This window comes from Gopherus flavomarginatus, chromosome 21, assembly GCF_025201925.1.
Source record: "Gopherus flavomarginatus isolate rGopFla2 chromosome 21, rGopFla2.mat.asm, whole genome shotgun sequence".
NCBI lineage: Eukaryota > Metazoa > Chordata > Testudines > Testudinidae > Gopherus > Gopherus flavomarginatus.
Window position 1 is genome coordinate 13,418,054 of NC_066637.1, and position 27,322 is coordinate 13,445,375.

At 39.8% G+C, this 27,322-nt stretch overlaps 1 protein-coding gene across 7 annotated transcripts in view; it reads left to right on the forward strand.

Moving 5' to 3' along the window:
* PRDM2 (PR/SET domain 2) overlaps positions 1–27,322 on the forward strand; it is a 99,682-nt gene that overhangs the window by 24,239 nt on the left and 48,121 nt on the right. For 5 of the 7 annotated variants that reach the window (XM_050931522.1, XM_050931518.1, XM_050931519.1 and 2 more), the window contains 3 exons: positions 10,828–10,945; positions 14,418–14,521; positions 21,241–21,393. In XM_050931522.1, coding sequence (XP_050787479.1) covers positions 10,828–10,945; positions 14,418–14,521; positions 21,241–21,393 — 375 coding nt within the window. The other 2 variants (XM_050931524.1, XM_050931525.1) reach the window with 2 other exon arrangements.

Consider the following 27,322-nt stretch of genomic DNA (forward strand, 5'->3'; position numbering starts at 1 on the left):
TCTACTTCTCTCTGTAGAGTGCCTAGCAGAGTGGGGCCCCATTCTTGATTGGGCCTTAGGCACTAACATAATAAACATGATTAATAATAATATTGCTTCAGAAATGTCTTCAGAGATTCTGTCAAGGACGAGTAGTTGTGCTCAACATTTTATTGTAACTTTAGTCTTCAGTCTGCTGTATATATAAGATTCTCTTCCACCTCTTCAAATGCTTTCTTGCGATGTTTTTCTACCATTTTACCCCCTGTAAATTTGAATGCCAACAGCTCAGTATTTATGAGCGACTTCACATTAACAAGTGTAAAAAGTAGTAATGAAACTGATTAGTCACTATTTTATTCAGTGAGTGCTAGCTTTCTTGAAGTATTCAGGTGGTGGACTCTGTGGAAAACGGTAAAACAATATCCACTATTTTAGAATTTCTTTTTCACTCTTTCAGGCTGGTTTTATCCAGATGTCTGTTAACATTGTTTGTAGCACATGGACTTATATAGTAGCCCCATAAAATATCCCTGAGATAAACAAATTCATTTTATATCAAAAGTTATTTGAATACGTTTCTTCAAAGTCTGTGAGAAGTGACTGAAGCCGTAGTATTTCTGGATTATGTTTATGCAACTGCATTCAAGTTGTAAATAAATGGGTTGCAGTGATTTCACTGAGAATAGAATTTGATCCATTGTTTATTGTATTGAATAGCATATTTGGTTACTTATTAAGAGTTTTGTTTTGGAGGTGTAAATCTACAGTGTCATGAAACAGGCCATTGTCAATGCTCTTGAATAAATAATTTGTGAATTCCATTAGTACAGTGGAGGTGGAATTCAAACTGCTGTGTTGAATGACTTTTAGATGCTAATCTCTTTGATTTATGTAAGTAGAAGTAAATTTAGGTACTGATTTGTATTTTAATACCTGCAGATACATGCAGGTTACATACTCTGTTACGTGCTAGGACTGTTGTGAAGCTTTTGAGGCTGAAGGATAGTGCTGGTATTTAGGGAAGAATTTCTGACAGGCATAAGTGGATAATCTAGTAAAATGCCATACAATTTTTGTCCAGACTAGTTGACTCTATACTATTTATTTGAAAAAAAAATTCATGAGAGAGTACATACTTACATGGGGATTAACATTTTTAAAATGAGCAGTACTGGGAACATGTCCTGGTCTGCTAACATTTTCTGGTCCTGACATACTGGGAAGAGTCAAACCTTAAAATTATGTAATTTTGCTTACTACCTTGCAGTTTTTCATGTATTCTAGAAGACACCTTCTAGCCAGAGACCAAGATGAAAAATAAAATGAGGGGTCACTAATGAAATCCATGTCCAGAGCCCTGGTGCGGAGCCCAATCCCATTTGTCCCAGATATTGGGAAGGGGAGAGGTGCTGGAATTCCAGTCACCATGCTCTGTCATCTCAGTTGCCTTCTGCTTCTATATTTGTTTAAGGCTAGCAAGTGTCTGAAAGTCACAAAACCTCCCCGTTACTCCTGCCTTTCTCTGCCTGTTGAAAGAGGAGAAATTACCTTTTCTCTTCCTACATGGACTTGTAGCTACTGGCAGCTAAGAAGTATGGTAAGTCTTTACCCATCCCCTGACCTCGTGGCTGCTGTGGGTAGCAGGGGATCCCTGACATTCTGCATCTTCCGTAGTTTCCAATTTTTAGGTCATCCTCCTCTGTGTACATGTCTTTGCAGCTGTTCCAGGCTTACTGAAGCACAAGGCAATAAAATTGATATGACCACAGTATTGTCATTTTCGCTCTGCTGCTGTTTGGGAATGCTGTAGTAGTGGCAGAGACACTGAAACGAACTTTCTGAACTCAAGAAATAGCACTGTATCATTTCATATTTGGCGAATCACAAACATGAGGGTTAGAAAGTAAAAATATTTTAAGATAAAAGTCTAAAATAAGCAAAAACTATTGGTTAGAGCTTGCCCACTTACTGTGCTTCCCAACTCACTTCTGCTGAGATTTACGAAACCCTGTGCATATTTGCGCTATGCTTGTACATAAATGGGGAGGGAGGGAGAAGGAGGAGGAAATTCTTAATATGTCTTCAAACGTTATAGGTTGCTACATCCAGCAGGGCTTCAAAAAGTCTGTACAATTCAGTGACCTCTAACAGGAAGAAATACACATTTTCCACACTTTGCTAATTAATAAATGGATTGAAGAAGACTGATGTGGCTAACTACTGTAATCCTGACCTAAAAGATTTTCAAATGATGTTTAGCTGACTGCTAAATTCTGCCGACCTATGTTTATCATTTTTAAAGGAATGGTTCTCCAGCATCATGTTATGATGATGAGTATTTGTTTTACCTGGCATTTTTCTAATTAATATTATAATAATAGGCTGGACATATTACACTAATTCTGTGTAATTTTTTTCCAGCCTCATCGAGTAACCTAGTCTGTTTGTGAGAGACATTCCCCTGGCTTTGTAATCACTGACTATGAGGCTCTGTCAAGGATACATACCTTTGAAGGAAAGGAAATTGCTATATTTACCTGTAATAGGAGTTCTCTGAAGGTCATTTCCTCTGTACATCTACATTTCCCCTCTTAGTTTTCCATGAGAGTTAGGATTTTTGTTATTCCTTGGTACTTAGAAAAGTTCTGTTGAAAAGGAACTGGCAGTTAACGGCTGAGATGTGCTATGTATGTTTATATGTCCATCCGCCTGGGCACGAGGCATGTGCATGGCCTGCTTCACTGTCAGAGGATGTTAAACTACACTGTGCTAGGCTGTCAGCTCTCCAGGGCATGAGATGGGGTACAGATTTATAGTGGAGCCTTCCTTTAGAGAATTGCATTTACAGGGAAGTAATTTTCCCTTTAAAAGTGCAAATGAGCCAAAGTCTGCATTGTTATATAGACTACTACATTTAAATAAAAATATTATTTGGTCTTGAGCCCCCAACCCTCTTCTTGGTTGAAGCATTACAATAGGGTCAGAATAGCCATTCAAAAAACAGTTGTTATATAGTTTCACAGGCCATTGCAAAGAACAGAGAAAGTAGAAAATGACCCTCTTTACATGTATTAAAATATTTGTACATTTCTGCCTTTTAAATGAAACTACAAATCTAAGATTGGTGTTTTTATTTTAACTGTTCAGAACTCAAATCATATTAATAATGTTAGTAAACGTCTGATTTCAGCAGATCTTGCTTATGCTGCGTGTGTGGATAGGTATACATACAGACACACTGGTTCACAATCAACAAATATGAGAATTTTAAACTTATTTTAGTATTTAAGTTTGCTAATGTGCAGGACAAGCCTCTCTTTTTACTTATTTTTTGTATGGAATAAAAAAATGGCAAAAAGCCAATATGTTCAACTAATGGGGGGAAAAAGTATCTAGTGACTTCTGCTGATGAGTCAAAACAAGTTTAAAACAACCTGAGGTGCAGGCCTCTCTTTGATACATTAATGCTTAGTGTTGATTTACAGCAGTGGAAGTTTATATTTTAGTACTGTGATAGCAGTAGACATTTTGGGGTGTACTCTTTAAACTGCTGGATTGATGTTGATACTTTACTGGTTTTATTTAGCAATGGCCACACAAGTCTCAAATGTTTAAATGCACAGCTGTCACAGTAAGTGTATAGAAAATGGTATTCCTTAGCCTTATCACTATTATATGTTTTGGTGTTTGAATCTTAATATTGCATGTTTTTCCAAATGCTTGTTACTTATATTGAAAATATCGTACTACAAGGATATATTTTTCATTGCTTAAGTAAGATATGAAACATTTGTAAAGAAACATCGCAGGGATGGGGAAAACTCTAAGAAAACAAATTTGTGATGAGGAGAAAAAAAATGTTCTGAGGACAGTACCAATGGTTAAAACTGGCTAGATTACCCCATTATCTTTACAGTCTACATCTGCCATATTTTTTTGCTTGCAGTCCTTGCTGTCTTATCATTACTCTGTCAGTACTTCTGGCCCAAGGAACTGTAGCCTTCTCAAGGGTATGGTATAGTCAATGTTGCTGATTAAATTACAGGACCTAGAGTTTTCAAATCAGTACAGCTATCCTTCTCTTGAAAACCCTGCTCAGGAAATATTGTGATCTTCCCTAGAGAAAGGGGGTACTAAAGATTATTTCCCAAACAAGGCGTATCATTTATTTTATTAATGCTTGTCATGTTCAATTATTCTGTTAATGATTAAATTTGTAAAAAGGAGGGCCTAGGAGCACTGCATATACTCTACAGTCCTATGTGAAAATACAGTTAAATGTCAAAACATGGTCTTACACATTTCAATTTTTAGCTCAGTTTATATAGTTGATTCCAAAAATTTTCAGCAATGCACCCAAAGTTTCTCCTAAATTATTTATTTCTTTGGGGGTCACCTTATTTATTGACTGTAATTGATATGTACAATGTACACAATATCCCCAAATTGACTGTTTTGTTTGAAAAACTTAAGTTTTTATACAGTCATGTAGCAGTGATCAGTGTGATACAGTTAGTATCAGAGCTACAAAGTTATAATGTCAAAAATTGTTGAAAATGCTGCTTATACTGATTGGTTATACTGTGTACCTAGTACTGGGAAGTGTTTTACTATTTTTAATCTCAAACCATATCTTAAGAATTGGTCATTTCTGGAAAGATCCCTAGTTCACAAAGTGTTGACACTGGAGGTTCGGGGCAGGAGGGTGTCTTTTTATCAGTTTTGGCTTGAAGACACACAACTGAATTTGGTGCATACACAAATGTGCCCATAATTTCTTTTCTCAAACATTTACCTTTTCGTTGGTTTAAAAAAAAAAAAAAAAAAAAGCTGGGCACTGGAAGACCTTTTTGAGTATTGGTATGCACATGAGCATTGTTATCATCCCTCTGCTTTGTCTCCTGTGTAGAAGCAAGGAGGATTTCAAAGTAGAGCAGGGTTACCCAGGCCAGTTGTGCAGTCCCTTTGTTTTGGTTGATATTTTGATACCTTTCCTAGATATTTAGATTTGTTGTTTTCATCTTTGCTACTGCCTTTTTCTGTGGCCTAGAACAAGTAACTGTGGCCAGAATTATCAAACCTGGATGCCAAAAAATTGGTACAGATACTCCCTGGGTTATGCAAACCTGACTTACGGAAATCTGTTTTGTTTTGTTTGTTTGTTTTTTGCATAATTGTCGGAGATACTTTCCAGACTTATGCAAAATTCGACTTACGCAAGGCATTCTGGAATGGAACGCTTGCGTAAGTCGGGGAGCTTCTGTATTTACAGATTTTCAGTTACCTGAACATCTTCAGCACCTACCTGACGCAGTTCTATTAAAGAGCAATGACCTCAGTGGGCGTTGTGCATGCTCATAACTCTGAAATGAAGGGTACATTCATAAATAGCTTATAAAAATTAACATGTTAATCTACGTTGGAAGCATGTTACAGACATGTAGTACAAATGATGAGCATAACAGAAGATGTTATAATTGATTAGAAGTAACCTATTGGGCTTCTTAACAGTTTAAAATAATTGATTTGCCATTTATTAGCCTTTTAGAACCTGACTTTTCCCCTTAATACAGTCTGACCAAATGATTATTTTTATTTGTTAACTATTTGTGGCTATTGGAGAATTCTGACTTTAGAATGTTCATGATTCAAATTCAGAATATTAGAAACATTATTTTTATTTTGTGACATTTAAACAAATTAGCAGCAATTTATAATGTTTTTGTACCAAAGTAGGTAACTGAGAAGCAAACCTAGCACTAAAATACATTTGTTTTCATGCTAATTTTTGGAGCTACAAGGTTTGTTGTAGATAGGAATTGTTCCAGTAATCCGCCCAGCACTCCTGCAGGGGGTGCTGTGTGTTTTTGGCTTTTGTAAGTTTCCTGGATGTAAGCTTGCCTTTCATTTGTTGCCTTGCTGGTCCAAATCATTGTATTTTGCAGAATTCAAAGTGAACCTTCCCAGTGTCTTTTATCAAGTTGAATTGTGCAGCCTACATCGTGCTTGGAGCAAAATGGTATGGACTGGCAGGGAAAGGCATATGGAGAAAGAAGCAATCTGTAGTGCCTTCTGTGAAGTGTCCATAAAGAGACACCATCAACTTAAAAAATCACCTTATTCTGAATTTTTTTTAGTTACTACAGTAGAACCTCAGAGTTAAACACCAGAGTTACAAACTGACCAATCAACCACATACCTCATTTAGAACAGGAAGTATGCAGTCAGGCAGCAGCAGAGACAGGAGGGGAAAAAAAGGCAAATACAGTACAGTACCATGTTAAACATAGGCTACTAAAAAAATAAAGGGAAAGCAGCATTTTTCTTCTGCATAGTAAAGTTTCAAAGCTGTATTAAGCCAATGTTCAGTTGTAAACTTTTGAAAGAACCACCATAACATTTTTTTCCTAGTTACAGACATTTCCAAGTTAGGAATAACTTCCATTCCCTAGGTGTTCATAACTCGCAGGTTCTAGTGTATTGAGACAGGTAACACCAAAGATTACAATAGATGAAAGAGAAACATTTTCCACTACTTTTCAATTTACTCTGGGCACTTCACAGCACTTTGTTTGTAGTCAGTTTCACTGTTTGTCCTGTATAAATGACTTCCTCCTGTTTTGCCTTTGTTTTCCACACAACAGAAAAGAAAAACTTGTAAAATTAAGAAATATGATTGCAGAAATTTACAGGGAGACTCAGGGTATGGTGTGGTACCTGAAACTACTTATAATTTGTTTTTGTTTGTTTTGTTTTGTTTTAAATTGAATAGATTTCAATGTAATGTCCCTTAAAAAATCTGCATCTACCATAGCAGGGTTTTTATCTATTTGTGGTTTCTGAGTGCTACTGTAATACAAATAAGTAGGCTAATCATTACCCTAATCACTGTACTTGCATGTTGCATCTCTTTTTCTGTCTCTCCTTTTTATGTCCTGTCTTTCATTTTTAAACTCCTTTGGACCAGAGCAACAGTGTAGTTGGAAATCACGTACCACATTGTGTGGCTGTTACCACAATATAAATAGTAAATATTTATCTAGTAGATAGCATAGCCCAGCCAATGTGTGACACCTTCTTCAACACAATATCATTGCCATCTCTTGGTATCTTTTGACTCATTATATCCTAAACATAAGTCTTAGATATGAAAAACTGTTTGTACTGGTATGAAAACTATTTTATAAATCTGTAAACAAAAGTAAAATAGGATATGTTTTCTTTAGCCATGTTTTTCACTTACACTGTCAATTTATGATGAAGATAGATGAATTACAAGCCAAACATTTGAGGCAGATCCAGCAATCCTGTGTAAAACTACTCTCCTGTTGAGGAAAATTGCTTTTACTAACTTCAGCTGAAGCCAGCTTATTGTTACAGTCATTTTGTTCAATTTCATAGAATTTTAAGAATCATAAATTTCATGATTCAGCCATTTAAATCTGAAATTCCACAGTGTTGTAATTGTAGGAGTCCTGACCCAAAAAGGAGTTGGGAGGAGGGAGGGGGGTCACAAGGTTATTGTAGGGAGGGTTGTGGTACTGCTACCCTTACTTCTGCGCTGCTGCTGGTGGTAGCGCTGCTTTCAGAGTTAGGTAGCTGGTGGCTGCTGTCCAGGAGCCCAGCTCTGAAGGCAGAGCTGGCACCACCAGCAGCGCAGAAGGAAGAATGGCATGGTATGGTATTGCCACCTTACTTCTGTGCTCCTCCCTGCAGAGCTGGGCCCTCAGTCAGCAGCCGCCACTCTCTGGCCACCCAGCTCTGAAGACAGCAGTGTAAAAATATAATTTTGCCACTCTTGTTGCTGCCAGCAGGGCGTTGCCTTCAGAGCTGGGCAGCCTGCCAACAACTGCTGCTCTCTGGCTGCTCCGCTTTGAAGTGCAAAAGTAAGGGCGGCAATACCATGCCCCCCCCCAGTTACCCCTCTCCCACCTGCAACTCCCTTTTGGGTCAGGCCCCTTAACTGGAGAAATGCTAGTCTCCCCCTTGGTATCTTTATAGTATAGGGTAAAAGCACACAAAAGACCAGATTTCATGGGGAGAGACCAGATTTTCAAAGTCCTTGATGCAATTTTTATGGCTGTGAATTTGGTAGGGCCCTACTTATTGTGGATCATAATTGAGTAGATGTGTTCCTCATTCCCCACAAATTTATTTCATCTGGATTCATTTTTCTCTAAAATCACCACAGTGCTAGGCCGTAAGAGTCAAATCAACAGACGAAAGTTAAAGGAGAAGTATATCAGCTGCTCTTCACTTCTTAATAGCATAGATTTCAATTTTTTTTTTTAAGGCAAACAAGATAGCTTAAGAAGTGGGGTTTCAGCAGTGCTTTGAGAATAGTTAATGTAAATAAATGGTTAATTTAGTGGTGACTGAATCTATTTTAATATGGAGTCCAAGTGGGCATAGTACCCCCAGTCCAGTGGCTTTCTCAGGTTTATATTGTCTTTTGGGTACCTAACAGGTAAAATATCTTCTCCATCAGTGTTGCTTTATAATATACAACTGTTTGAGCTGTATTGCTGATACTAATTTGAATTAATGTTCTTAGCACAGCAGCTGACCAGCTTTCATAGTTATCTTTGCTGACTACAAGGTTGTGCTGTATCATTTGTACAGATGAAAACAGTGCCTTCTCTGAAGAACTCACAGTCTAACATGATTCCGTTGTCAACTTTCTTCAAGTATTCAAAGCTCAAAATAAAAATATTGAACTACCAAGTTAAATTTTATAGTCAAAACAGTCATATTAAACTTAAAACATGCTGCAGCTGAAGAGTAAATCTCAACACTTGCCTTACTCAACTAGCTTCTTTGGGCAAGGGTTAAATATGTAAAAAATGCACTTCACTATTAAAACCCAGTTTCTTCTTTTTAAAACCTGTTTAGTGTCCGTTGTCATATACTCAGAGAAGGAGGATAGGCCACTGGGTCAATATTTACTAACCTTTCTCTTCTCTGGCTTGGGGCATGAATCTTTCTGTTTATGTACGTCTTGGCTAGTAGCTGTGACACAAGCTGTAGGATAAGCCAAACACCTTTGAAAAAAATCCTAAAATTTAAAAAGCTTTCTTTCCTTACTGCTAATTTTTAGAGTAGTTAAGTTCTGAATGCATATTTGTAGCACTTCCTATAAATAAAGTTATGTATGCATTTTCCCACTAAACTGTCTATTTCGGTGACTTAAAACTTTCTCAGAATATTACCCATGGGATGCTATTTGCTTGGGATTTTTTTAAAACTAGAGCAAAAGTTGTGCAGCCATTATCCAGTTTGCAGAGTGTGGAAATAATTACACTTTTTTTTAATCAAACAATTGTTTAGCAGATTTAGAACAGCTCTAGCACCTCAACAGGAAGCTGTAGAAATTTTAAATTTCATAATGATAATAGTCCACAGGCACTAAACCTCTTCATATACCAATATTTATATTAACTCTTTTTTTAATACGAATTTATTCATCATGATATGATCCTGCAGTTGATGGAGTGCAGGTGGTCTCCAGTGCTTGTACAGAGTCCCATTAAAGTCAATTGCAGGATTGGGGCTTTTATGTACCTCTTTTATGTGTCCACAGCTTTGAAAAGTGGGCGGAATTAAGAACTGAGTCTAGCCATAGCAAAAGTAACTTTGCCTGCTTATGCCTAGGCATTGCAACATGCAGGATATGCAAACTTACCTACAGTTCCGAGATCTCTTCATAACAATTTGAGCCACTATGAATTGAGAAGGGAACGTTATACTGAACTGAATATTCTTAAGAACACTGAAAACTAAACTTTTTGGAAAACATTTTGTTAAGGAGGAAGGATGGTCTTGTGGCTAAAACAGTGGACTATGACTTAGGAGATATGGGTTCAGGTCTCAGTTCTGCTCTAGACTTCAGTTGTTACCCTCTTATATTTCTTTTCCTTCAGAAGGAAAGAGGTACTCAGAGGGGCTGTATAAGTAGCTGGACTCCAGACTCTTGACCAAATAGTCAAACTTGTGTGCACCTGTGCCTAACTATGGATTTCAGATCCTACTTAGAACATTTTGCTTCTAATGTGTGGAATGCTTGTGTAATGTTCTTGTTTAAGATTGATTTATAATTCTGCTCTGTAGACCAGTTTTTATTTGAGTAATACATAAATTTGCACAGTTTTCAAAACATTAGCTGAACAAGAATGAAAAACACACTTGAAAAATGAGTTAATTTAGGTAAATTGAATAATGGAAGAAATATAATTTTTTTTCAAAAGCATAGAAAGAGCGCAACCTTTGTTTTTGTTCCACTTTTTGCCTTTAATATTACTATTATAGCTATTGTTAATAGCGATCAGGTAACCCATACCAACACTGTTACGTATACCAAGTTCAGGCACATATGAGATTAAATATTTCTGAGATGGAAATTCTGAATTTTAAATAAAACACAAGGCTGAAGTAAGTGGCAAATGGCCTTTGGGGTATAAACAAACCTAAGTTGCATTTGTTTGCCAAATAGTGACCATAGACAAAATACATGCATCAACTTGTCAATATCAAACATGAGCATAGAATAATTGGAACAAAGCAGAAAGATTTCCAAAGGAACAATTCAGTACATTTCTCACTAGGAAATTTAACATGATTTTAGAACTGTCTACAAAAGTATAAACAAGTGTGATGGGAGTACCAAAGACCCTGCAATGCCTTCATGTGGAAGACACTTGCAATATTGAATCCCTAGTTGAAATGCCAAATTAAAATTTCACTTTCGTTTTGTCACCAGTTTTTCTGTCTTGTATGGGTTGATCATCTGTTGTGCTAAAATGTTTTTCTTTCATCATGGTCATGGCCCTTCTGTTTTTTGACTTGTAGAACACAACTGAATCTGCAGGAGCAGCTGAGACCTTGGCTGATGTACCTGAGCATGTGCTTAAAGGACTTCCTGAGGAAGTGAGGCTTTTCCCATCTGCTGTTGACAAGACACGGCTTGGTAAGTGCTGTAACTGTGAAAAGATAATGGAGAAATTAGAAGACAAAAATCACATTCTGGCAGCTATGGAAAGTGAAGCATTAAATTAACAAAGAAATGGTGCAGTCCCATTCCTCAAAGAAAAAACACACAGGAAGGAAACTGAAATGGGGTAGGAAGTTAAAATTAAACAAAGTGTGAATTATGAAAATGTTTGTTAAAGGACAAAGATTGCAATTGTGTAGCAATGAGATTGTGTTTGTAGTGGAAAAAGCCTTTTTGTTCTCCTGCATCATGCATTTTATCAGATCAGAAATGATGTTTAATAGGTTTCTAGTGTTCACCAGTTAAACTTGCACTGGTAAATTCTTCACAATCTAGAGTTAAGATTTTCCTCTCTGTGTTGCTTGTGAGTCCTCCACAGTCACCCTATTGGACACCTTCTACTTGTACCACCGGTTTGTACATAGTAACTCAGATAAGTTTTTTTTCCACTTTTTTATTGTGGCAGCTTGATTCCCAGATGGAGAGTAAAGGCAAACTTCTGTTGAACTTATGACGAATGATCCACAGTGGACTGGCTAGCAAGGTCTCTGTGAGAATGATCCGTCACTGCACTTCAACAGACCATGCTTGTCTGCACTGAATGAACATCAGAATGTGAATCGGAGTTAAATTTGATCTTTCTGCATCTTGGCTTTATTAAGGAATACTGTTACATCACTAGGCTGAATCACCTTCACTCACTGCTCATTTACCTCCTCCATAGCTTAATTTTTTGCTAATAGTTCTGTGCAGTCATCTTGCTGTTCCATCCAAACCCCAATTTTGCTCTCTGATGATCACCATACAGCTCTTTGACTTCGGCCTGCAAGAGGGGATTCACTGCAGATCTGGAAAATACAACACAAGATTGACGTCCTTGCTGCAGATATTTTCCAAGATATGGCATAAAAAAATGCAGTCTCTCTGGATATTCAGCAGCTGGTAGAGTACAATGAAGAAGTGTTTTGAGAGAGAGCAAATTTGATAGCAGAAGTACTTCACCATGCAGCTTCACTAATGCCTTTCGAAGAGGTGAAGTTTCCATTATGAGCTTTGGTGGAGCTTGTTCTCTCTATAGGGTAGGGAATTTGTGCAGAAAGCTAGCAGCTTGAGAGTACCAATTAGACTGTAAGTTGTTTGGATCAGGGACAATGCCTTCCAGTAGGACCCTGATCCTAATAGAGGCTACACAGTGCTACAACAGTACAAATTATAAATAACACCTTGGACTGATTAAGTGACCTGTTGATCTTTAAAGTATGCAAGGACTTATGATAACCTACTAATGGAAAAATATTAGAATCAATTTTGAAGAGTCTTGCTTTTCCAATCTGAGGCAAGGAAATACATTGCTGAAAATATAAACAAGGTCTAATTAGAAATGTCATGCCTTGAGTTAAGTCAGATGTGGGGGGGAACTTAGAAACTTTCTTTGGTTATAAAGGTTATAACAGTATATAAGTGTTATACTGAAATGAAAAGTTTGGTAAAAATATTTTTAAAGCAAGTATCAAATTGTCAGTGAAATCAAAATGTTTTATCTTTGTAGACCAACAGTTATGTACCTACTAAAGGTTAATTGTCTGAGCATGGAGCTTGTCTTTTAATTCTAGTGAAGGATGGGTAGCTTTAAGAATTAAGGTTGCTTGGAAGACATCAGTTTTGTGTGTCCATATATAATTAATTTTCTTATAATTTGACAGCTTTTCAGAGTAAGATGTTTTGAAATGATCAAAATTCTGTTAAGGTGTAGTGTGTGAATAATAATTTAAGGGCCAAACATGTAGATTTTGAACAAATCTTAATTAAATTTTCTCTTACTATTAAATACCGCCTAAAAACTTCTGTATGCATTTTATTTGCCTTTCTTCCATTATTATATGTAAAACAGGTGAAAATGCGTTTTTCCTAGAAGTGTCTTCAAATAACTTTATAAGTTGTTCTTTAACAAGTTAAACAACCCTACATAGTAGCTGGCATATGGGTCTTTACTATCTTAAAAAAAAGACACTAAGATAATATAGAAAGGCAGCAGTTCTCAACTAGGGGTTCGGGGCCCCCTCGAGCAGGTTTCAGGGAAGCTTCCAAGCAGGGCCAGTATTAAACTCACTGGGGCCCAGGGCAGAAAGCTGAAGCCCCAGTCCCTGAACTCCGCCACTCAGGGCTGAAGCTGAAGCCGAAGCCTGAGCAATGTAGCTTCGTGGGGGCCTCTGTGGCACAGGGCCCCACATAATTTCCCTGCTTGCTATCCCCTAATGCTCGAACTGGCTTTTATATGCAGAAAACCAGTTATTGTGGCACAGGTGGGCCATGGAGGTTTTATAGCATGTTGGGGTTGGTGGGGGGAGAAGGGGGATTAGAAAGAAAAAGGTTGAGAATCTCTGTAGTAAGGTATTGTGAATATGATCAGATAAACAGACGGATTGGAGTGGTCACCTTTACCTTACTGTATAAAGACTGGGATAATGGATACAAGATAAGATGGGGAAATGCCTGAGTTCAGTGTATGGTACTAAGTAGAGAGTTCTCTTCCTTTCCCTTTTGTCAGTTGTACATTAAAAACCTGGGATAAATTACTGTAGTGTAATTCCAAAGTTCACTCCACTGAGGTCAGTGTAGTTGCTTTAGTTTTTCAGAGGTATATTTGTATGCAGAATTTTACTTCATATCTACAACACAAATAGCATTTGGTTTTTATTCTGAACTGGTCTGAGACAATGGAGGTTGTTGCCTGGGTGTGTGGGCTGCCTGTATACCATCAGCTGAATAGTGTGCTTAACTGAAACAGTGCAGAAAGTGGTTTGACAAGCTGTTTGTGTAGCTTTATAGAAACTTACCATAAAATCTTGCATACAGCACTATGGGGATTCAATGCTTTTACCTGGTGATGTGATACGAAGGATTCAGAACAACATTTTTTAGATAAATACCGTTTTTCATCCTTCTGAAATAGATTCTGCCATTCTGCTATTGCTTTAATGAGATAGAGATAATAGCATGCTGGGTGTGTGTGTCAGAATATCGCCTCGTTTGCTTCATTTCCTTCAGAAGACCACCTCTTTTCCTCTTCACCATCCCAACAGTTGATCAGTTAGGACATTCCAACTAGTAGTCTCCAGGTTTGAACTCTGATCAGTAGAGACACTGCTCTCATTTGTGAGTAAGGAAACTGGTCTGGAATTTGCTTGCCATTCCTTTGGTTCAGCAAACCTGGAGTTTATTCATGTCAGGTCTATAAATTTACTGAAGTCTTTCATGGGTAAGTTTCTTTTCTGGGCTCGGAGTTGGCTTTGTAAGTTGACTGAGTAAATTTTTATTTTTCTGTTCTGATACTGTAAATGCTCCCTGAAGTTAATTGGCATGTATTTGATAATTTTTGGAAATGTTTAAGAAAGCTGTTTGTCAGAAATAAAGTAGACTAATTACAGTTACTGATTTAACTCTCCAGGTGTCTGGGCAACAAAGTCAATTTTAAAAGGCAAAAAATTCGGACCATTTGTTGGTGACAAGAAAAAAAGATCCCAAGTTAAGAACAATGTATTCATGTGGGAGGTAAGAAACAGCTGGTAAAGGAAGTATCCAGGTATAGTTAAGTGATTATTTTTTATTTGACATTCAATTTTTTTCAGAAATTATAGCTATTGATCATTGTGTATGATTATTTAAATCAGAACTATTTCCTTTTCAGAAAATATGCTTTGTTGAAACTACAGATCAGACTGCAATTGTTTTGAATTACACAGCTAAAACCCTGCCATTGTCATTGATAAAATATTAAGTAGATGTTTTGTAAAACAACATGAAGTACACCTGACTACAAGCTATCTTAACTTCAATTCCCTCTGTCTTCCTGAAGGCGATAATGTAGGGACTTGTAATAGATCTATTAATAGATATTATTTCCTACTAAGATCATTGACAGGTGTGGATGGGTCCATGGGCGGCATTAAAAGTATACAGTGTTGGAGAAAAGCTACCTTGAAATTTTAGACTAGTGGGCAAACTTGAAAGTAGGAACAGCAACTTTTAAGAACAATATGCAGCTGTAATCTCTCAATAGTAATGCTGAGAATTTATTAAACAATGAACAATAGAAATCCATGCTAAAAGTAAACCTAGGCTCTGAAAAGAGATTTTTCAGTTCATTTGTGTTTTTAAATTAGAAGGCTTATTTGGTGACTGTACAAAGCATTAAATATGGAAATCTAATCTTCCCCAGAATCTCAAGGTAAGAGGTAAATCTATAACATGAATACCTTCTGTAGGAAACTTAGTGGTGGGAAATTACCAGATAGGCACTGTAGCTCCATTAAAAGCCATTTTGTTTGCTGTAACATTCTTACATGTTAAAATTATTTTAGGGGACACTTTGGTTTGTTCATTTTTCAAGTAGTTCATAACTATTCAAGTCCTGAGTTTCGTTTTGGCAAGAAGACAGAGTTAAGACTGCTGTAGAGGGAACGAGTAAGGGACAGTTCATTATACTGTCCTAAAGAGTTTATAAACTATTTAGACTGCGCAACGAATGAGCGTTACAAACAAACTGAAAGAGTTGGGGGAAGGATGGATAACAGTGATAGCAAGTCTATTAATGTTACTATGTGCACATTTTACAGATTTCAAGAAACTGATTTTAATGATATCAGTAATCCCTGTTGGCCACCTGCCTAATAAAATAAAACAAATTGTGAAGCACTGTGTGCACACATGCATGCACACACACATCAAGCTACTTGGTGAACCTTGGCACAGAAATGGACCTAGAATGGTAATTTCCCATATAAGCAAACTAACAGCCAGTAGAATCAAAATAATTCAAGTAGAATGCCTGATAAGCCATCAAGTGCCTCTAGGCATTACAAGAGGATATTACAGTCCCATGTATCTCAGACTTAGATCTAATACAAGGACAGTTAATAAGATGAAATCAGTCAGGTAAATTATTTACCTCAGCTGCACGTTTTTTCTCTCTATCACATAGTGAAAGTTCATACAGCAAAAACCTCTTACACCAAGTAAATTACTAATTCTGTTTGACAATTACATCTTGTATTTATTTGACCTTTCTGAACCACTTGTTATAAAGTGATCTACTTTGCAATGCAAGTAATGAAAGCGTCCAGGGCCAGACTTTAAAACAGTTACAGCTTGCTTTAGTACTGGTTTAGAAATTGAAAAATGTAGATTGAAAAGATTTGTAGGCTGCAGCAGTTGGCCCCCATACACATATTTACCAGCTCTCTCACATCTATAAACCATTCTAGCATCTTAAGTGGAACAAGGTAAATTGTGAAAGAGGGTGCTGCTCAGCAGTGGATCTTTAAGAGAGGTGACCATTGCTGCCTTTTCCAAAAACAAAACAAAATAGCAAAGCTAACAAAAAGAACACTGAGGCTTATCTGGAGAAAGGGGGAGACCCTTGAAGTCAGTATCTCCATCTAGTTAATAATTAGCAGTACTTCAGGCAAAGTGGGCATTTCTGAGTCAGCTCTGTATGGTATAGCTATGTGTCTGTATGCTCAGAGCCTGGATGAAGAAAGATTGTAGGTGTTTTCCTTCCTTGTAGGAGAAGGCAGCTAAAAGTGGCATTGCTAGAAAACCCGTGGAAGAACGGTTATCTGCTGACGAGCCCAGAATTTGAGGCACGTTGTGGCGAGCCATCTAGATTCTGTCCAGCAGGAATTCTGTTTAGTCACAGCATCCTAGAGAGTTGCAAATGCTGTTTCCTTGTCCACTGTGGACAAGACCTAAAAGAACGTCCGACAAGTGAAGACTGGTTGAAATAATAAGTAATCTAGTTATGTTTGGCCCTGCATTCTGTATCTGCTAGGTCTTCCATACTGGGATTGCACTCCCTAACAACGTTACATTGCGCTGTTCTTCCATTTTAACTACACAGACTGATTTTATAATCCTGATCTGTGGAAGAGTTTATTTTCACAGATGTAAGGATTTGGTGCACTTACAAGCACAATCCTAGAAATCAGCTGGTGAAATCTGAGCAATGACAATGGTCACTCTTTTTCTATCGGTGATATAACGAGAAGACTTACAAATGTGCAGATATTTTTGGCAGATTCTGCTGGGATTTTACCCTTAGTCATCAACACCTTATAATTCATTACAAACCAACATGGTGTGGGCACCACAGAACTAATAAACTTTAGTAAATCATCCCTGTTTTAATGAACTTTGGAAGTATACTTTCAAATGAAGATGTGTAAAATATTGGGGAGGAACAAAAATGTATACTTCAAGTGTTTTTAAACTAAACATCAGAAATAATTCAAATGATGCAACACCATGCAACAAAATGGAAAACCTGGGGTGAAATCTGGCTTTGGGTTTATCACTTAGGCTTTGCAAAGATACTAATTGAAGGTTCATAGTGAACCACATGTCTTTTCACTGTGTAGCATCCCCCTAGCCAAAGTATTTCTGAAGCTGAAGAAAAATGCCATATTGAAAATTTTAGAAAGAGGATTGGCTCATTACTTACAATTTTTCACCCAATCTATGCTAAAATATCCAGTTATTGTTTTTACCCCATCCACATCTTCCCCCACCTCCTCCCATTGTCTGTCTTTTGCTGACCTTTTTTGTCTTTTACAATTACACACTATATTCTGTCGCTTATTTATATACTGGAGTAGTGCTTAGCCTATGGTGCCCTGCCACGGTTGAGACCTTTTGGTGCTGCTGCAGTATACATAACTACTAGATAACACATCATCATTCTTGCTAAATATATGGACAAACAAGTAGTTCTTACAATTCAATTTACACTAAAACACCATTTAAAAAAAGCAGGTTTCAGTTAGCAGGTCTATGCTGTAGATAGGGCCCAGGTCATTTGTTTTATTCAAATGAAGACTAGACATTCCCTGGCTTTAACAGAAGGAAAACATTTTAACAAAGTTATGCCCCATTTCCAGAGGCAGCACAGCCTAGCCTCTGAAAAGGGGTTATTTTAAAATGCTCTTTGAATAGCACAGTGGCATAGGCCTTGTATAGCACAGGTGCAGGCATTTTTGCCATTGTCATCTGACCCTATGCCTTGTAGGCAATAGCACTTGCACTGTTGCTACTATTGGGAGAACTGTGCTTTGCTAAAAACAGTACAAAAAGCCAGGGCCTAAGAGAGCTTGGGGGTGGAGAAAAGACAGGTTACAATTCCAAGATATAATTGAGAGGAGTAGAAGCAAATACTAAGTTTAAACAAAACTTTCAGAATCTATCTGTACTTTTCCTTTCTTCTTTTTCTAGTTGTAGCATGTGTATGTAAATCTTTCCCCCAAAACTTCTATGTGAGTAGCCCAGTACTTGTACTGTACAATCCACTATGTGTATCAAGGTAGGAAAAACAATTTTAAATTAAAAAAAAAAAAAAAGGATGTCTCCAACTTCAAAAAATGGTTATTGCTGTAGTTTGGAAAGAATGTATGACAATCCATGATACCCGTATAGACATCTGTCTTTGATTCAAATAGTAAATGTGGTTGGCATATAGTATATCTTAAAAGCAAAGGATGATTTATATGTTGTCAGTGAACTGATTTTATTACAAGCTGTCTTTTGATATGTTAAAGTTAATTAAATGGAGTTACAGCCCACTTAAACAATTTATACAAGATCTTGGAATATCAGACATTTCAAACCCGTAGCTGGATAGATTTTATAAAAACCTCACAAGATCGCCTTCACACGGTAAAATGGTACTTTATCCACTGAAACAAGATAAAAAGTAAATTATTTTAACTTCCAACTTTTCTGATTGATTACTTTTTTCAACCCATCAAATGGTGAGAATAAAAGTTAATGCATAATCTAACATTTAATAGACTTTAATAAATCATTTTAAAAATTCCTTGAAGACTTGCCAAATTGATAGATAAATAAATCATTTTGTTCATTAACTTTTACATTTCATAAAACAATGTACCTTTAATTTAAAAAATCATGAACAGTACAATTTTGTTCAATTCATTTTAATTGCAAGTATTAGGATTTGTCTACATGTGAAAGTAAATCGGAATAAAGTGGAGAATGAATTTAAGGGAGATTAACATTTTCTGATGAATGCCATGTTTATTTTAAGAATGCTTTCACAGCAGATTTGACAAAACTCAAAGAAGGCACCAATGTGAGATTTCTAAAAATTGCTACAGTGCTCAACCCAAGGTTTAAGACTCTGAAGTGCTGTACGAAATCTTAGAGGGATGAAGTGTGGAGCATGCTTTCAGAAGTTTTAAAAGAGCAACACTCTGATATGGAAACTTCTGAACCTGAACCACCAAAAAAGAAAATCAACCTTCTGCCTATGGCATCTGACTCAGATGATGAAAATGAACATGCATCGGTCTGCTCTGCTCTCAGTTGTTATCGAGCAGCACCTTTCATTAGCATGAACGCATGTTCCCTGGGATGGTGGTTGAAGCATGAAGAGACATATGAATCTTTAGCACATCTGGCACATAAATATTTTGTGACACCAGCTACAACAGTGCCATGTAAACACCTGTTCTCACTTTCCGGTGACATTGTAAACAAGAAGCAGGCAACATTAGCTCCTGCAAATTGTAACCAAACTTGATTCAGTGATTGGCTGAACAAGAAGTAGGACTGAGTGGACTTTAGGCTCTAAAGATTGATGTTTTTTTTTTAATTCCGTTTTTGTGTGTGTATAGTTTTTATATTTGTAAGTTCAACTCTCATGATAAAGAGATTGCATTACAGTTTCTGTAATGGGGGAATTGAAAAAAAATACTATTTGTTGTATTTTACAGTACAAATATTTGTAATAAAAATATAAATTGAGCACTGTCTACTTTGTATTCTGTGTTGTAATTGACATCAGTATATTTGAAAATGCAGAAAACATCCAAAATATTTTTTAAAATGGCATTCTATTGTTTAATAGCATGATTCATTGTGATTAATGTTTGTTTGACAGCCCTAATATTAATACAACATAGATACATTCAGCACTGAAAGTATTCCACTCAGGGAATCTGAGAACTATTATAGGAAGAAAAGATGAGCACATTAGGTCCCATTGTAATGTACAATTCATTGCCAAAATTATAATGCACACGATTACATAACCCTTTTGCGACTTGGTCAAATTAATTTTGATCTCTTAATTTCACAGTGAAAAACATTTTTCTCTTCCTAGAGCAAGAGGTTCTTTTTACTTTTACACACTCTCTCTCTCTCTCTCTCTCTCTCTCTCCTCGTTCTCTTGCCACTCCACTTCTGGAGAAAGGGAAATCTAACAAAATACTAAAACATTGATAATATAAAAACAAGTTTCTAGATTAGCATGTAAGGATATACATAGACTTGAATCAGAAATCCCAGTGCCGAGCATGAGGGATGCACCTACAAAGTACTAGATTAATATGTGGCTAGGTGGACACAGTCATTTGAATTTTTAAGGCTCATTTAGTTCTGTTCTGACTGCCAGCATTGACCCAGGTGGTGCTATTTCAGAGTTCACAGTTATGTAATATACACATGAACAGTTAAAGGGTCATATTTCCCAGTTTGACTTCCCATAGTTTTGCATCCACGGAACTGCAGGTACCTTATATAGCACATATCCTAGCAACTCACTGTAAGTATAGTCAGAGAGAGTGTTAAGTGCTGTAAAATACATCTCCAAGCGCAACTGCAAAATCAGAGGCCCCTTTTGAAAATCAAGCCCAAAATATGCCAACTCGATCAAGTGACTAGTTCTTTGTCTGCAGTGCACCAAACACTGTTACTTGAGGTAAACAATATGCTCTGCATTTGAGAGGATTTACAAGTTTATAATGCTTTCTGACCTTTTCCTAAGCCAATAGCTTCAAATAACGTGAAAGTGAATTCCTGGCCCCACTGAAGTCAATGAGAGTTTTGCCATTAATTTTAGTGGGGCCAGAATGTCATCCCTTGTGTTTTAGGATTAAAATATGCCATTAATATTCAAGAGCCATTTAGTATAACCATCCCCGCCACCCCTCAAAAATCAGTCAAATTCTATACAGACTGAGGGAAAGTGCCTGTAGATTTCTATTTTCCAAGCTCCCAGAGGTCAGGGGTGTTATCTAGTTTGGCAAATTTCAGTAAAATATTTACTTTGTACCATTCTCAAATCTCTATAATCAAGCAATGCCTTTCTGTCATAAATTATTGAACATGTTTTCCTGTGTATTTAAGCATCTATATTTAAGGCTAATTCAGTTGTCCCTTTACTTACCATGAGTAACTCATTCTTTTCTATTTCTCAGGTATATTACCCAAACTTGGGATGGATGTGTGTTGATGCAACTGATCCAAGGAAAGGAAACTGGCTACGATATGTGAACTGGGCACTTTCGGGAAAGGAGCAAAATCTATTCCCTTTGGAGATCAACAGGACCATTTACTACAAAACCTTAAAGGTAGCACTGTCCATTTGTGAAGTGTCAGTGATGACTTTTTGGTATCCATTTCTTCTTTCAAGAACCTGTTTTATTTTGGTACTTCCTGTGACGGATTTGGGCCCTTTAGGGGGTAACCTCATGTGCTGGAGTGCCGCTGAGTCAGCCTGTTCTACCAGCCTCGGTCTCCTTTACCTTGCTTTGCTGGGGTAGACTCACAAGCCTCTTCCAGCCAAGCACACAGGCAGGGCCACATGTAGCTGCACAGAGAGACAGATCGGTTCTGGAAAGATTCAGCATTAGGGCTTGCTCCAGCACTCTGGTGCCCACTCCTTTTAAGGAGTACAAACTGAAGAGGTTTTAAGAAATTCGCCCCCTTCCTCAATGTGGAGGGAAATATGCACAACTTCTTGCCCTCACTCCCCAGTTAGAAATTACATAAGTTGGGTTATAGTAGAAACAAGAAATTAGCTTACTAACTACAGAAGGGTGAATTTTAAGTGAGCACAAGAGATAACAGCAGAACAAAGCAGAGTATTGAGCAAATAAAACAGCACGCAAGCTAAGCTCAATATACTTAGGAAACAGGTTACAAAATGTAAGTTCTCACCTAAATGTTATTTTAGGCAGGTTGCAAAGTTTCTGTGGTTCAGAGTTCGTTACATGCCTTTCCAGACTGGACTCCTGACTCTCCCCTTGCCTTCCCTTCAGGTGGCTTTAGCAGACTTTCTTCTTGGGCAGACAGGCCTTGGAGAGGAGAAATCCCATTTGCCTTCCTCTGCACCCTTAAATAGGATTTACATAAGGCGGGAATCCTTTGTTTCCCAAACTTGACCCCTCCTTCCCTTCCAGTGGAAAGTTACAAGAAGTCCCAGGTAATGTTTAGTATCAGGTGACCAGACCACCTGACTGACTAGTCAGTCATGAGTCATTGGCAGTATGGAGCAGTCCACAGGAAGGCCCAACCTTTTCACAGTCCACTGTCCTCGCTGATGAGCCATCAACCCTGTCTGGCTTTTCCATTGTTGTACCCAAAGTAGTATAGTTGAAATACAGATATGTAGTCAATACTCCTTACTTCAGATACAGAAATGATACAGGCATACAAATTGGATATTTTCATTCAGTAAATCATAATCTTTCCAGTGATGTCTCACATGAGCCATCTTGCGTAAAGTATATCTCAGTTATGTCATTCATATCATAAACATACACCTCTACCCCGATAGAACGCTGTCCTTGGGAGCCAAAAAAAAATCTTACCTCATTATAGGTGAAACCGCATTGTATCAAACTTGCTTCGATCCACTGGAGTGCACAGCCCTGCACCCCAGAGCACTGCTTTACTGCGTTATATCCAAATTCGTGTTATATCGGGTCACGTTATATTGGGGTAGAGGTGTATTTTCATAAAGAATATGGAATGAAATGTCACACTTCCCATCTTAGCAACCAAATTCTTGAACAGTGAGAAAAGGTACTTGAAATGTCAGTTCTAGCAACCCAAGGTGTCTTTTTTTTTTTTACTATATAAATAAAATTGCAAGCCACTGTTACAAACTGAGATACGTATGAACACTCTGTTTTGTATTTGGGCTTGTTAATGGTTTGATACAGCACAACTGTCAATACTGAGCTACAGCAAGTGACTACTAGTGATAAGCATTTCTCAATTCCTAGGCATGCTCAAGGCACACAAATCATTACCCAGCACAACGTGCCTGCTTGAGATGGATCCTTTCAGACAATAACAAGAAATCCATAGTTCCTATTGGTCTTTTCATCATTTAATAAAAGATGTAGGCAGGGTCTGTATTTTACTCCTCTCCATTTTTTCATTTCATAATGCATAACCTTTGACAACTCTCAGATCTCCAACTTTAAAAAAAAAAAAAAAAAAAGGCAGAGCTGTGATGGCTTACATATATTTTAAAGACGTTAAATACTGTAACCTCAGTTTCATGAGATACACTTTGTTTCTCTGATTAAGGGAGGGATTAACCTACTAGCTATGAGCATTGGTATCATTGTTCCAAATAAAGGCAGTATAGCTTCATGTACACCTAATCTTGTCATCACTCTTATCGCTTATCTAATGTCTCACTTTAATATATGAAGTGCCCTTTATCTATGGACTATATTCTGCTCATTCATGAGAATTGATTCCGTGCTAGTGGGTCTTACTCTGTCATTAATAGTCATCTCAACTTGTCCACATAGTCAGTAAACAGCATTTCCCAAACAAGGGGTCACAAACAACATAGATTATACCAACTATCAGTTTGGAAAACTGTCTGGGATCTGTGCTATATACACGGTATGTGCGCTTTGATCAGTTTGGAAGCCTGATTGGAAGATCCACAAGAAAAATTGTAGTTGCTTTTGCATTTTCCTAGCTCCAAACTTCTCAATCAACCTTGCCAAATATGGAAAGATTTTTCAAAAGAAATCAGCATCTTAACGTATGACGATGAGAATAATTAACCATTGGAACAATTTACCAAGGGTCCTGGTGGATTCTCCATCACTGATAATTTTTAAATCAAGGCTGGATTTTTCTCTAAAAGTTATCCTCCAGGAATTATTTTTGGGAAGGTCTGTGGCCTGTTACACGAAGGTCAGATTAGATGATCTGAAAGGTTTTTTCTAGTCTTGGAATCTATGAATCTATCCAGATTTTGAAAAAATTGTTTGTTGCATTCTTGCAACTTTACTGCACAACGAGATCTGTTCATAGAGGGGAGAAAATATTTTGCAAAAAAGATCACTGACAGACAACATGGCCATTCTCCATCCACTGAACAGGATTTCAACAAAGATGTACTTAATGCAAATTTTAAATATAGATGTATGGTTTGCTTTTAGGACTTTCAATAAATGGGAATAACACAGATTCTTCTTCGAGTGATTGCTCATATGCATTCCAGTTAGGTGTGCGCGCGCCGCGTGCACGTTCGTCGGGAAAACTTTTACCCTAGCAACCCAGTCGGGTCGGCTGGGCGCCCCCTGGAGTGGCGCCGCCATGGCGCCCAATATATATCCCAGCCGACCCGGCCACCCTTCAGTTCCTTCTTACCGCCCGTGTCGGTCGTTGGAACTGTGGAGCGCGGCTTCGCTGAACTCCACACTCCCTAGCAGCTCATTTAGCTTTCGTGGTATATAGTTTCTCATTGTATATAGATAGTTTATAGTTGTCAATAGTTAGTAGTTTAGTGCTTTAGTTTAGTTTTTAGTGGTAACGAGGGGATCGGGGTACCCCCCCCTCCCCTCCCCCCACACGGGGAGCCGGAGCCCATGCCCGGCTCATCAGGTTTCAAGCCCTGTGCGGCTTGCCATAAACCTATGCCTGTGGGAGACTCTCATGACTCCTGCTTAAAATGCCTAGGGGAGTCGCACTTAACTGCTAAGTGCTCAATCTGCAAGTCCTTTAAGCCAAGGACCAAAAAGGAGCGGGACATTAGATTAAGACAGCTCCTAATGGAAGCGGCCTTGACACCTTCGCCCTCGGCTCAGAGCGCAAGCAAGCCGGTGAGCAAGGGCACCGCGGCACCGAGTACCTCCTCCAAGAAGGCGGCACCGAAGCCGAGCCAAGGCCGCTCCACCTCCCCGAGACCAAAGGCGGCGAAGGCACAAACCGTCTCGCCATCAGCCGCCCCGCAGCCAGACCCTGCGAAGACAGCGGATGGCCCGGCACCGATACCAGCCGCGGCACCGCCCAAACCGGTACCGTCGACTCCGGCCCCGAGAGGTCCGTCGAGTCCGGCACCTGGTAGCTCCCCGGTACACGCAGTGGTAGAGCTCTCTACACCTACTACCCCGGAGACATTTGCCGCGGCGAGGGAGCTGATCGCCATTACGGAGGCACCCATGCCCTTACCCCCGGCACCGCCGGTGCGGGTCCTGTGTTCTATGGGCAAGCCGACCCTGACCAGACCAGCTTCGGTCAGTGTAACAGACCGGCACCGCTCTAGGTCGCGATCCGGCAGACGCTCAGCTTCAAGACGACGTTCAGACTCACGGCGTCGGTCCCGATCTCGATCCCGATCCCGGTACCGATCGGGCTCCCGGCACCGATCACCTCGTTGGCGATCACCCAGGCACCGGTCGAGCTCTCGGCACCGATCACCTCGGTACCGCTCACGCTCCCGGCACCGCTCCGGCTCCAGGCACCGCTCCGGCTCCCGGCACCGGTCAGGCTCCCGGCACCGGTCGACGTCACGTGCGTCAACTGAGTACTCCCGGCACCGATCCAGCTCACGGCACCGCAGGGAGCACCGCGCCTACAGGAGCAGATCCAGACAACGGCGCTCGCGATCCCGGTCGACCTCCCGGCACCGAGCCGGTCGCAGGTCCCGGTCTCGCTCTCCCCACCAATACCAGCACCGGTCGCCAGTATCCAGAGGTGTGAGGTCGGTCGGCACCGCGGCACCGACCTTTGCAGCACCACCGTGGCCATCAAGAGCCACGTCGGCATCCTCCCATGCGGGTAGTTATTACGAACCTGAAGTACCGCTGGGCGAGTTTCAAGACCCACATACACAGGACACGAGTGCCCAACAGTGGGGCTTCTGGACACCATGGGCTTACCAACAGACCCAGGGTGCCCCCCTACCTCAGCCGCGTCCCGCTACCGCAGAGCATCGGGTGCCAGAGGCCACTGTTTCCCGACCTCCCGCGATTGAGTCGGACAAACAGCCACGTCCAGACTCACCGGGCTGTCACGAGCTGGAAACAGAGGAACAGCGAGACACCGCACAGGAGGACATCATCCCCGGTGTCTCCTCCTCCTCCTCGCCAGACGAGGCAGTGGCGGGGACTTCAACATCGGGACCTCCACCAATAGATCTCAGGGCCCACCAGGACCTCCTCCGTAGGGTAGCACTTAATATCAACCTCCCCGTGGAGGAAGTCTCGGAGGTTCAGGACCCGGTGGTGAGCATACTATCGGCAGATGCCCCTACCCGGGTAGCTCTGCCGTTTATACGGACTATTCAATCTACCACCGAAAACCTGTGGCAGTCACCGGCCTCCATCCCTCCGACAGCTAAGGGAGTGGAGAGGAAGTACATGGTACCCTCTCGGGGGTACGAATACCTCTATGTACACCCTCCCCCCTCATCCCTCGTGGCCCAGTCGGTCAATGACAGGGAGCGTCATGGACAACAGGCACCGGCCCCCAAGTCCAAAGAGGCCAAGCGCATGGACCTCATGGGTCGCAAGGTCTACTCAGCAGGGGCCTTGCAACTCCGTGTGGCCAACCAGCAGGCCCTTTTAGGGCGTTATAACCACAACATATGGGTGGAGGTGGGCAAGTTCGCGGAACTGCTCCCCCACGACTCACGCCCAGAATTCAATGCATTCCTGGAGGAAGGTAAGAAGGTGGCCAGGACTACCCTCCAGGCCTCCCTCGATGCAGCTGATTCGGCAGCCAGAACCATTGCGTCCGGAGTAACAATGCGGCGCATCTCTTGGCTTCAAGCATCCACACTACCTCCGGAGCTGCAATACACGATCCAAGACCTACCCTTTGACGGGAAAGGCTTGTTCTCTGAGAAGACGGACTCAAAATTGCAAAACCTAAAAGACAATAGGGTCATTATTCGCTCATTAGGGATGCATACCCCGTCCACCCAGCGCAGACCCTTCAGGCCCCAAACACGGCGCCCATACTTCCCACCCCGTCAGAGGCAAGACCTCAATAGACGGCGTGGACGCGGGGGACGCAGACGCCAACCCAGCTCCCAGGGAGGCCAGAACCAAGGGCCTTCCAAGTCGCAACCGGGCCCCAAGTCCGGCTTTTGAAGGTGCGCCCGGGGACGGCTTATCAGTCTCAATTCAGGATCCTTTCCCTACTTTCTACAACCGCCTCTCCCGCTTCCTCCCAGCGTGGTCCCAAGTAACGTCAGACCGTTGGGTGCTACGCACAGTGAAGCATGGATACCATCTACAA